Source organism: Sciurus carolinensis, chromosome 18, assembly GCF_902686445.1.
Source record: "Sciurus carolinensis chromosome 18, mSciCar1.2, whole genome shotgun sequence".
Classification (NCBI taxonomy): domain Eukaryota; kingdom Metazoa; phylum Chordata; class Mammalia; order Rodentia; family Sciuridae; genus Sciurus; species Sciurus carolinensis.
This window is the reverse complement of record NC_062230.1, coordinates 38,307,243-38,319,306: the sequence shown is the minus strand read 5'-3', so window position 1 is coordinate 38,319,306 and position 12,064 is coordinate 38,307,243. Positions and strand designations below refer to the sequence as shown.

Below are 12,064 nucleotides of genomic sequence, written 5' to 3'. Positions count from 1 at the left end.
TGACTTCTCCAGTCTTCCCATCTCCCTATCTGTGCAGCCTGATCATTACTGAAGTGAAGGTTCCCTCTGATGCCACTCAGTTCCTTCCCTTCTGTTCTGAGCAACATCTGAATCTAGAAGTCACTTCCCTTCCTGTTTCAAAAATGTATATCCCTTTATAAAATTCCCTCCATGATGCTAGAGTATGTTGGAATGGGTCTTTAGGTGTCTCATGTGCAAAGTGCAAATAGTGGTCAGAGCTAAATGAGTGAAATGGCGCTCAGTCAGGGTCTTCCAATGGTCAGCAGATTCCTACCACCACCAGCAGAGTGGATCTTCAGAATTTAATCATATTACTATAACATCAAATCCCAAAGAAATATCAATACTGAGACCACCAACTCACAGAAAGAGAAATCAGCACACACAGCTTGATCACACTCAAACATTCATACATGGAAAATTCAATATGGTGGGGTTTTTTTCAAAATTATTATTTTACAACAAAGTACATAGGTGACGCTATCCAGTATGTCAAAGCAATTACTATTTGAACCAGGCTGCCTAATAGATGAGAACCCTGAAACCTCTCTACTTACTCTATTTGTTCCTTTTAAAATTTTCCCTTTCTCAATAACTCTACCTGAAAAGATGACCTTCCTTCCTTTGCATTACACCAGCAGTTTGGCAAATCTTATCCTTAACTTTCTTTGCCAAAGTTTGATTCTATTCACAATCTTGCCTTCAGAATCAAAAGCTGTGTGCAACTTACTGGAAGTCATATAATTTGGTCCCAAAGACCCTGAAAAAGCTGCTGTGGGTGCTGGTTGAGCACAGACTCCACAGGTGGTCGTCATCTCCCATCCTCATCACTGAGTCACATTTTCTGCTTCATCTTCTCTCTGCCACTTGCCACTAAGAGACTGTGTTTCAACATGCACAGGAGACCTGGATCAAGAATGCAGGCAAGCACAGAATTTCCAAGAGGGGAGGTGGAGCTGTCAGCTAATGAGCTGGCACTACAGCCACAGGCTTATATGATTAGGGGGAGACATGCCTCCCACACTATTGGAGAGAGAAAGGAAAGTCCTGCACATGCTAGGGCACCCAAAACCAGGACCTGGGCAGGGCTGGTAGCTGTCAGGAACAACACGGAGCCCAGACACCCAGTGTGGGACAGGGTACCGGCAAAGGATGATACACACACTGCTTCAGTCCACCTGGGCGCAGCTAAGCAGGAAGTCTTCTAAGTGCCCCCTGCAGAAAAGGCGAAGGCCTTGGTCCCTGAGGTGGCCAAAGGATGATGATGCATCTCTGCCCTGAAGGCTCCAACAGCCCAGAATTTGGCTGGGACACTCTTTTCTTTTCTAATCTCTGCATCTAATGATGCAATTTGCCAGACACTCCTTTCTACAAGGGTGTCATCAGTGGTGTGGACTCGGAGGCACTGAGCATCATGGTTCCAGCCCCCTCATATCCATGAGGAGAAGAAAGCTAGAGAAGCTTCCTAAGTTTCACTTTCTGTCCCTGTGACTCTACAGCAACAGGAAAAGCCAACAGTTCTGGATAATACTCCTCATCTTTCTTGTCATTGCCCACAGCAGAAAAGAATGGCCAGGTCCCCCATAGGCCTCAGGGTTCACCCCAAAAGCTGCAGAAGGGTCCTTATTCCATCACTCAGATCAGGCTGCTTCTCCTTAGCTCCTCGCTTTGTGGGTCATTTCCAAAACCCTATCTCTATGCCAAAAAATCCTTCAGCTTTCTCTCTCGGTGACTGGGCTCCCTGTCTAAGATTTCACACACACATTCCACAGCTCCCTTCCTTCTTTATGTTTTCTCCCTAGAAATGAACATAAGACAAACACCAAATATTAGTTATTCATTGTTGGAGTTCCCTAATGACTCCACTATTGGAAATTCCCCATAAAAGGCCAAATATTAATTCAAAATTCCTGTTCCTTATCATCAATATAGGAATTTTTGTCTATTTTGTTCACTGCTGTACCCTAGAACTTAGCACGATACCTAGCACAAAATAATTCGTTGAATGAATAAATGAATAAGACAGAGCTTCCAAGCCTGTTTCATCTTCAGCAAATCGATCCCGCAGGCGCCATTCACACCACGGACATGGCCAAAGGCATCTCAAGCCTTCCTGCTTCCAGACCACCTCCAGGTCAACTCCAGAAACTGAAAAGACCATCTCCCATTGAAACCATCAAGCCCCTCTTCTCCTACCAGCCAGTGTAAGTCTGGCATGGAGTCCCATCCGGTTGATCTTCACATGCTCACACCTGCCCCATCATCTCCAAAGCCACCTCAGTTATCTTCACTCAGGCCATCACCCCATCTTGGATTTGCTCAAACAGTTCATTCATCCTTAGTCTCATACCTTTCCACACCACAGTCCCTAGAACTGAAAGAGAGAGCTTTCTAAACCTGCTTTGTGCTTCAGGGATGACCAGTGACTTCCCTCAACAACAAAACCAAATCTAAAGCACCCTCCCGCTATATACTTCCTTGTTCTGATGAAATATGGACAAGTACCCTGCCCCATCAAGAAACACCATTCCAAGTCACTGCCCAGGACTGTGCATTCCACACAAAGGTTCTTCTTTGTCCCTCTGGAGAGCCGAGGTTTGATCTCAGCACCTTCTCTAAAGTGTCCCTGACTCAGGGACACAGCCTGCAGCAAGACAGGTAATCAGGAGCTCACCAAGGTCAAGAGCTGTCATGGGTCCATCTTCACGTCCACAGTGCCAGGCACACATGGCAGAAGCAGAGCGTGGATTTTAGAGTGAGAGTGAGCATACACACACACATACACAAAGCCTACTCACTTCAAGGGCATGGAGCAGCTTCCCTTCATGCCGCCAGGTTAATCCTAGAATCCCTGCTCAGCCCACTGATGCTCATTTCTAGAGTTCTCTGCTGGGTACTTTTATCAGGAAAGGGGTAAGATATAAAGGTTAACACTCACCATTACACAGAGAAACCTGCCACAAGTTCAAAGACGGAATACTGAGAAAAATTTTACATGCTAAGCTCAGCTTTGTACATGAAAGGTCTTCCACAAGCTATGCTCATCTCACATAGCAGCTTTGTACATCGGGACAGTCGTCAGAGTCAGGAAGTTGTGTAGACATATTCTATTACTGGAGTCCTGTCCACAAAGGTTTCAAAATGAACTGAAGAAAGCAAAATCACAGTCTTGAGGAAAACAGTTAAAGGGAGGAACACTAAATTTAAAAACCAATTAGCTAAGTCTTCTGTTTTCCTACCTCTGTTAAGTACTAAACTTTTCCTTTATAAGTACACAATGTACACAAATTTAAAGAAAAAAACTAATTTACACTACTTGAGACTTAAAAAAAAAAAATCAGCAAACCCCTCCAGGCTTTCTCTTTTAATAATTGGTCAGTGTCTTCGGTCCATACATTGAAATAAAAATAACCAATAACTAAGAAAAGCGAGTATTGCCAAAGGTTCAAGGACTTGGCAATTTTCCAAATTGACACTTGATAATTGTACCTGTTTTTATTTCTGAAATTCAAATAATAGACCATATAAAGTACAACTTACAAAACTGATACTGTTGTCCTTTAGCCCAATGTATCTGATTATTACCTACAATGTGGCACAGCCCAGCACCCCTGTGTAGAATTTGTCTCATAATCCCCGACGACAACAGAGCCTGTAACTCTCAGGTCCCACAGATGCCAAAATGTCAAGGAGGGATTACATCCACAACCCACTCCACTGACACTTTCAAGCTCAAGAGCAGGTGCCAGCCTCATAATCGGAAAGACACTTGTCATGGCAGAAGCTTTCAAGTGAACTGCAAAGTATCATTTCCAACCTCGACAACGCAGTAATTAAAGCCCTCTAGGTCAAAGGCAATTCTCAGGTGAAGATATTTTGCTACTACATCCATAAATTCTTCAACAACTAACAAAACAAATGCAATAAAAAAAAAATCAGGAGAAAGATAAAGCACCTTTCCAGACAATAAATGTGGAGCTCAGATCACAAACCAGAGAAGGACAATGCCCATCCAGCACACGGCAGTGTTGCAAGGCCCACAACCTATACAAGCCCAACACAGCCACTTAGCTGCCTCTGGTTTACACTCTTGCTTCTCCCGTGGTTGATTTAAACTATTCCTTCTTCTGAGGATTCCCTCTCCTGGGACTCTTAGCTGTGTAATTATGCAGCGTGTGGGCACCACAAAGTACAATACAGATTCACAAATGCAGGCTTTTAGAAATCAATGTTATTTTCTCTACATATTTGTAAAACAGAAGTTCCCCTCAATCCAGAAGACTTTTAGTAAAACATGAGAACTGTTTCAAAGAGCAAGGAGGGGTAAGAAACACAGCAAATGACTTAGAATCTTCGTTTTTGGTCCCACTTATTTATATGCTACTTCCCAGATCCATGAGAAAATTAAAAAATAATAAAATATTCAGTTTAGTAAAAATGACAAGAACAGCAGTTAGGAATATAAGACCAGGGACAGGAGCCAGATACAAATCTGAGGGCTGCAGGAGGGGACATGGGAGCTTCTTGGTGCCTTTTTCACCTTCAGATCACCTGATGGCTGGTAAAGTCAATGGTCTAAAATGCTGGGGTCTATGTGGTAAGACAGGTAGCACGAAAACAAAGCCCTGTTCAACAAATTAAGTTGAAAGCTGAAAATGAAAACGTGTTTTAAGAGATTCAGGCAAAAGGGAGTGTGCACTGAGAGGTATGAGATTCCACCTAATTCTTAAGGGCCCTACAGGGCACAGCTGACTTCCCATCTCTATTTTGACAATAAGCAAAGTAAGGCCGTGAGAAGAGAGGTTTTGTCAAAAGGGATAGAGGAACATGGACATGGGACTTTAAGGCAATCTCTGGAAGTGCTAAGAAGTTCTGACTGCCAAAGGGTTCTAAAACCCTTATATGCATGGGGCAGGCTCCTGGAATTTCAGAAATGTCAACAGCTGACTGGTAGTGAAAGCATTTTCAAGGTGCTCCTTCTTTCTAAAGGTCTCACCTAGGTCAACACTGTCTCAGTGTCCCTATCCACAGCATGACTAGGTCTGTGATATTTGACTCACTGGAGAAAAAGTCACACTGATCCTGAGATTCCCCCATGGTCAGGTATCCTGAGACAGCTGAGCTGCCTCCAGACACTGATGCTGCAGAGAGATATTTTTTATTATTCAGTATAAACAGGATGGGGGAAGGAAATGCCAGGGTAAAGAAATGCACATACCTTTCAACTGGTCAGCAACCACACTCTGACCAAGGCGTTCAATAACTTTTCCATCTTCCATTTCGTACCGGTCATCTAAGTATTTTGCAGTGGCCTCAGAAATGTGAACTTTGCCAGCCACTCCCAGCTGCTCCATGAGATTGGCCAAGTTCACGTCATTAGACCACACATCAAATTTGAACCTCCTCATGCCCAAGATGCCACACAAGACAGTCCCTGTGTGAACCCCGACGCGCATGTTCACCATTTCCTTCTTCTCTTGGCAGAACTGCTCAATGGCTTTGATCATGCCTAGGCCCATTTCAATACAACAGTAGGCATGGTCTGCCCGGGGCTCAGGACACCCTGCCACACAATAGTAACAGTCTCCCAGAGTGCTGATCTTCTCACACTTGGTCTCCTCACAGAGTCGGTCAAAGCGACCAAACAGGTCATTGAGGAGCCCCACCAGGGCATGAGCAGACTTGTTGGCACTCATCTTGGTGAAGCCCACAATATCTGCAAATAAAATACTGACTTCTTCAATCTGCTGCATTTTAAAAGGGCGGAAGGCTATAGGAGCTTTCTGTATGGAGAATTTTTTCTTCCTGTTCTTGGGCTGGAGGTGGCATGCCTCTTGACAGAATTCTCACTCTCCTCATCCCCCTGTTTCATTAAGTCATCCGCTATGATTCTTGGCATCACAGAATGAATCATCCTCTCTTTGAGGGCCTTTTCTACTTCCAGATCTTTTCCGTGCATGATGGATTGTCCTACCTTGAGGAAGGTGCTCCTGGACCTCACCTGAGACATGACAAACAGGTGGATCCCAATGGCATGGATGCAGAGGTGGAGCAGAGCTCGGCTCAGCAGCTCCCAGTGCAGGGCCTGGGCTGCGGGGAAGGGGAAGCAGTCTTCATCTCGGAAATGATAGCCAAATGTCTCAAAAAGGACTGAATAGGCCACCCCCAAAAACAAGCTCAAGTACAAAGGTAAGTGCATGACGGTGTAGAGTAAAAGGAGCACTTCGACGCACATGGAAAAGCTCCCCACTTGGGATAGGCAGGTGTCTGCGGGCTTGGCTGTGGGAGTATGATTGGTGCTGTCTACTCGTCCTGAGAGGGGTGTCAAAACCTGAAACTGGGCAGCCAGGGTCAGGGCAAACACCAGCAGGGTGAGAACCAGCGAGGTCCACGCATAATGCCGGGTGTACAGCTTAGTGAAGGTAACAGGAAAAAGCCCACGCACACCACCAAGAAACACAGAGCGGGGGCCACCATGACAATCAGTTTGGATCTCATGTGGACAGCGAAATAGATGCTCCAGAGAAGGCAGGCAAAGCCAACATAGAAGAGCGCGTACCGGAAGCGGCGCTGGGTCTGTGGGAAGCAGCGCTCCAGGCAGGCCTCTTCCAGGTTCACTGAGTCGAACTTGGGGTCCCACCAGCGGCTGGAGGCCCTCTCGAACAGCTGGGGTAGCTTCTTCTGCCTGCGCAGGCGGCCCCCGCCGCCCACTCGCCGGGGAAGGCCCCCGGAATCCCGGAGCTGCTGCAGCTGGAGGAGATGCTGTACTTGCAGTGCTTGGGGTGGCTGTTGGAGGACAGCTGCTTGGGGTTGATCTTGACCCTCACGCTGTTGCTGTCTCCACTCGAGTCGCAGCTCACCTCGGTGCTGTGGTGATGCAGCAGCTGCTGGTGGGGCGGGGAAGCCATGTTGCCGAGGTCTCAGAACCTTCCCGGCCGGGTCAGGGGTACCTGCAGGCAAAACAAACGAGTTAGTGACCCTACAACACACACGTCCGGAGGGCCACGCGACCTGTGCGTGTCCTGGGTGCGGCCCTCCAACAAGAGACTCGGAAAGCCACCATATGCTCACAAAAACTGCCGATAAAGGATAGTCAATGTCCCCACCGCCCCACCTCCGGGGAGCAAGAACCACCCAAGACGGACCTGGTGCTCCCGGGGGCCCCGGGTCCCGGACACAGAGCGCTCCCCTCGGGCGCCCTCGCCTGCTGGTGGCCTCTGCGCCGCGCGCTTCCAACTGCGGCTCCGGAGGGAAGTTCAGACCTTGAGCGCTCCCGGCTCGGCGAGCGGCTTTCGCAAAAACACTCCGCGGCAGCGAGCAGCGCTTCATCCTGCAGCAGTGGCGCCCGGTGCGTCAAAGGCGCGCGGGCCGGACCTGCGGCGCCGGCCGCGTTCCCCTCCCGGCGCGGCCGAGCCCGAGCGGGCGACCCCGTCCCGTGCCCCTGGCAGCTACCCCCGCGCTCCGCCCCGCCCTGCCCGCAGCGGGTGGGTGCGCCCGGCGGTGAGTTTGCGGAGCCCGGAGGCGGGCGGGCTGCCCCCGTCGGAGCGGCCGGTCCAGCGGGGCCTGCTGCCCAGCCGAGAGCGCCTGGCCACCGCTCGGGGGCGGACGAAGACCGGGCCGAGCCGCGGGACTGAGCACAGGGCGCCGCACGAGCCCCTCGCGGGCGGCGGTGCGGGCTGCCGCAGAGCCCGGCTCCCGCGACGCGGGCCCGGACGCCCGCCCGTCCGCCCGCCGCGCCTACGCCCTGGGGGCCCCTGCCCGAGCTAGAGATGCAGCCGCGGCCGCGCCCGCCGCCGGCCCTCCCGCGGCCGCTGCCTCATGTCGGAAGAGCGGCCGCCGCCGCCGCCACCATCTCCGGCCCCCTCCCCCTCCCGCTGTCACTGACAGACGCGCGCCCGCGCCGCCCCTCGCCCCGCCGCAGCGCGCACGCGCGACCCACGCACGCCTCCGCCCCGGGCGCGCGCACGGGCCGCGCGCCGCCCCGCCTAGGAGCGCCGCGCTGGACTCGGGCTGCGGGGCGGGGAGGGGCACGCTCGGCTCCGCCCCCGCCCGGGGCCTCACGGCGCCCAAGCGCCGGTCTGCGGGCATTGCGGCCCGGCCTCTCTCCGCAGCTGCCAGACCGTCTGCTGGGCAGAGGGAGAGAGCAGCCAGAGCCACGTATGGAAGTCACCTTTTGATACATCCAGGTTTTCAACCGCTAGATTTGCCTAAAGGGAGGCGCCACTTCTATAAGCAGTGAATGCATGCGCCGGGTGGCACCAGGTCCTCCCTGAATCCGCTCACCATGCGACCGCCATCCGTGGAGGCCTGGACAACGCGGTGCCACTGAGAACTGTTTGCCCCCCATTTTGGGCGCCCTCTCCCTGTCCTCCTGAAGAACGTTTTTCCCTCTCCACAAATGAAATTTTCAAAGGAGTCGCCCTCCCATAAACAACTCTATTCGTTGACTGCTGCCTGTAAATACAGTCCTATACTCCCCGGAACCATCCTGACCCCCTTTCTCACACAACACAGCACTTCCTGCCAGTCACAGGACTCTCTTCTTGCCGTCCCCAGCCTCCCAGGCCATCCCAAGTTTCCAAGTCAGTTCTCACTGGAATTAAGAATACAAAAGTAAAATGTGGACTATCCATACAATGGAATATTATTTGGCCTTAAAAAGGAATGAAGCACTGACCCATGCTGCAAGATGGATGAACTTGGTAACATTATGCTAAGCGAAAGAAGCCAGAAACAAAAGGCCACATGTTGATTTTGTTCATAAGAAATGTCCAGAACCACAGCCGCATCCATAGCAGCATTATTCACAATAGCCAAAAGGTGGAAGCGACACAAGTGTCCATACACTGAAGAATCAGTGAACAAAATGTGGTTTATAAATGCTATGGAATATCTTCAGCCTCAGAAATAGGGAAATTCTGACACATGCTACAACATGAATGAGCCTTGAAGATACTCTGTGTTAAATCAGCACAACACATGTATCCCTGCACTTACATGAAATACTTATAAAGACTCAAGTTCATTGAGACAGAAATCACCAGGGACTGGGGGGAAGGAACAGGAGATTAGTGTTAAGAATTTCAGCTGGGAACATGGAAAAGTTCTGGGGTATGTGTGCTGTCTGTAGAACAGTGTGAATGCCTTAGTTGCACACTTAGCAATGGTTAAAGTGGCGATTTTGTGTTATGTAACATGATAAAAAAGCATCTAAAAAAAAATGTCCAGAACAGGTAAATCCATAGAGACAGAACACAGATTGGTGGATGCCAGGAATTGGAGGATGGAAATTGGGGATGACTACTTATGGGTTTGCACGTTTCCTTTGGGGTGATGAAAATCTGCAAGTAGAAGTACACACAACATTATGAATTACGTAGTGGTTGCACAACATTATGAATCTATTCATAGCCATTGAATTATACACTTTAAAATGACTTAGGTGGTAAATCTTATGTTGTGTATTTTACCACAATGAAGGGGGGGCGCGATCAGCAACACATTCATTGCCTGTGGTAGTTCCTGCCAGAAGTGCCTAGTCTCAATCTAACCATGAGAAAACATCAGACAATCCCAAATTAAGAACTGTTCTGCAAAGGAATCAACCAGTGCTCATCAAAAGTATCAAGGTCAAAAGACACAGAAACCGAGGAACCATTACAAATTTTGAAACTGTCACTGAGGAGATACAACAACCAAGTGGAACATGGGAACAGAAAAGGGTAGTTAGGGTAGAGGGTGGCACTCCCACAGATCTGCAGCTCAGCACGGCGCCATGGCTGACTCTGGTTTGGATCTTCGTGGTTGTGTAGACCATGTTAACAATAGAGGAAACCAGATGCAGGGTAAGGGGAACACCCCAGTATTTTTGCAACTTTTCTTTAAGTCTAAAACTAGTTCAAAATAAAACCATTAAAAAAAAAAAAACCTTACTGAGCATCTACTATGTGCCAGGCACTCTCATGTATCTGAGGCTCAGGAAAGTGGGGTACATTGTGCAAGCTGGTAAATGAGATAATAATGGTAAACTAACATTAACCAAACATGTCCTCAGTGCCAGAAACTACTGGATGCTTTCACTTTTGACAGATTTGGTGCTTACCACAACCCTCCGAAGTAGATATTATTGTCCCTCATTTGGAGATGTGAAACTGGGGATCGAAGGGTAACAAGTCCCACAAAGGGCAAATCACAAGTCCACAACTGAAACTAAACCTCAGACTTGAGGCCCTGACACTCTGAATAAGCCTCACGGTGGCCCAGCACAGACCCGACCTGTCTCTTCCAGCTGGACGGGAGGTCCTCACAACTTGGATTTTTCTCCATTAATGCAGTACTGCCCTCCTCACCTTGTTTCTTTAAACACTGGAAAGTTTGCTTGTCTGCATTTCCCCTGCTCTGCAAATAATTTCAGTCCACCCACCATTTCTGACGACTTTTGAATTTGTGATTTAAGTAGTCCTGACAGATTTTGAGACACAGATAATGCCCATACACATGCCCCTGCTTCTCTTTTGTATGTGCTCCTGGAAGCAATTGTGTGGCTGTCTCTGATGTTGAAACTGCTGTTGAAATATTCAAGCTGTTGGTGGCTTTTTGACCTCCAAGTTAGAGTGTGAGTCACTCCATAAGCCCTCAGGGATTTAGGACATGTGCCCAGCACCTTGCATTAGGCCCTGGAGCCACAAGAATATGCTACCCCTTTTTTTCAGAGGCCCAGGAAAGATACCTGAGAAGGGGCTTCTATACAAAGATGGAATGAATCAGTTAGGCTGAGAGACAGACTGGATGTGAGGGAGAATTCTACAGAGGAGGTTAACCACATTCTCCTAATGCCAGAACCCAGAGGAAAGTCATGGGAGGGTTCTGGATCTTTCCACTCTCAGAAAGCATAAAGTTGCCTGATACCCAGGAGGTCTGGGACAGATGCCATGGTGTTCTCCCACCATCCAATCCAGGTTCCTACCGTATCTGCCAAGGTTTTCTCTCCATCTGTGATATATGCAGAACTCTCATTCAGTCACAGTGTGAATCAGAGTGTGTTCATACAAACTCCACAAAAACTCACAGAAAGCCTCACCTGTCCCAGTCTCTCATCCTCACCTTCCCTCACTGAGAGTCTGCCTGCTTGGTGAGGAACTCCCTGCTAAGCCATCAGAAGTCACCAAGGGTGATAGCCATGACTGGCTGCAAGATAAGTAGCATGTTGAGTGAGCTCTGGCCAGTCTCATCACACTGGTCCCTGGGGGCTTGGCCATGCCCAAGTTATTTCTGGTTGTCAGCTGGGCAGCAATCTTGGTGAACCACCCATGGGATACCATGGTGTATCATGTGTCCAAAGCTACAGCTACAATCTTTGGGGTTCTTTTTCCTTCCAACTGAAGAGGGTGAGTTTGGAGGACTCTACCACATTTTCCCCACATTGACTTCCTTGATCCAAGTGTCCGGTCACAAGTCTCAGGCAGCTGCCTTCACATTAACAGGATCAGGTATTCCAGCAAAGCAAAAGGAAACTGATTAGAGAAGATTACCGAAATCCCTTGCAGGTTCCCCCTATAATCCAGGAGTATTTGATCTAGCCATTTATATAGATTCTAAACCCTGCTATGCAGTTGCCAAGCCCAGTGTTTATTGAATGAATACATATGAGAACTGAAAGAAATAAGGTATGTGAAGTAGTTGCTCTCACTTGCTTTTAAGAAGTAGAATAAGTAACATTTTATATAATATTTATGACTTGACAAGTGTACCTACATTTACATTAGAGGTTCTGGTTTTAGCCTAAACCCAAAACTGGGGACAAGCCTGTGTATGGTCTCATGGAACAGGGAGAACAAGCTTCCTGGGGGCAATCACACTTTGAAGTAAGAAAGCTGGTTAGTGGTCCTGGTAAAATAAGTTTGAGAAGAGGGAGAGTTCTGAGTAAAGTGAGGCATCTGTCACCTGGCCCAGAACTGTTCGATGCTCCCCTCTCATCCTGTGGGTAATGGTAAGGAATCAGGAAGTGGGTGCAAGAGTTGTGTAGTGGGTTGGACAGTGTCCC

The 12,064-nt window shown here is 48.7% G+C and overlaps 1 protein-coding gene across 1 annotated transcript in view; it reads right to left on the bottom strand.

The window, feature by feature from the left end:
- Adcy9 (adenylate cyclase 9) overlaps positions 1–7,888 on the bottom strand; it is a 112,021-nt gene extending 104,133 nt beyond the window's left edge. Inside the window, 5 exon segments of the mRNA XM_047533198.1 lie at positions 5,240–5,839; positions 5,842–6,447; positions 6,450–6,758; positions 6,761–6,971; positions 7,167–7,888. Coding sequence (XP_047389154.1) covers positions 5,240–5,839; positions 5,842–6,447; positions 6,450–6,758; positions 6,761–6,929 — 1,684 coding nt within the window. The 5' untranslated portion in view covers positions 6,930–6,971; positions 7,167–7,888.
- Between the last annotated feature and the right edge of the window lie 4,176 nt (positions 7,889–12,064).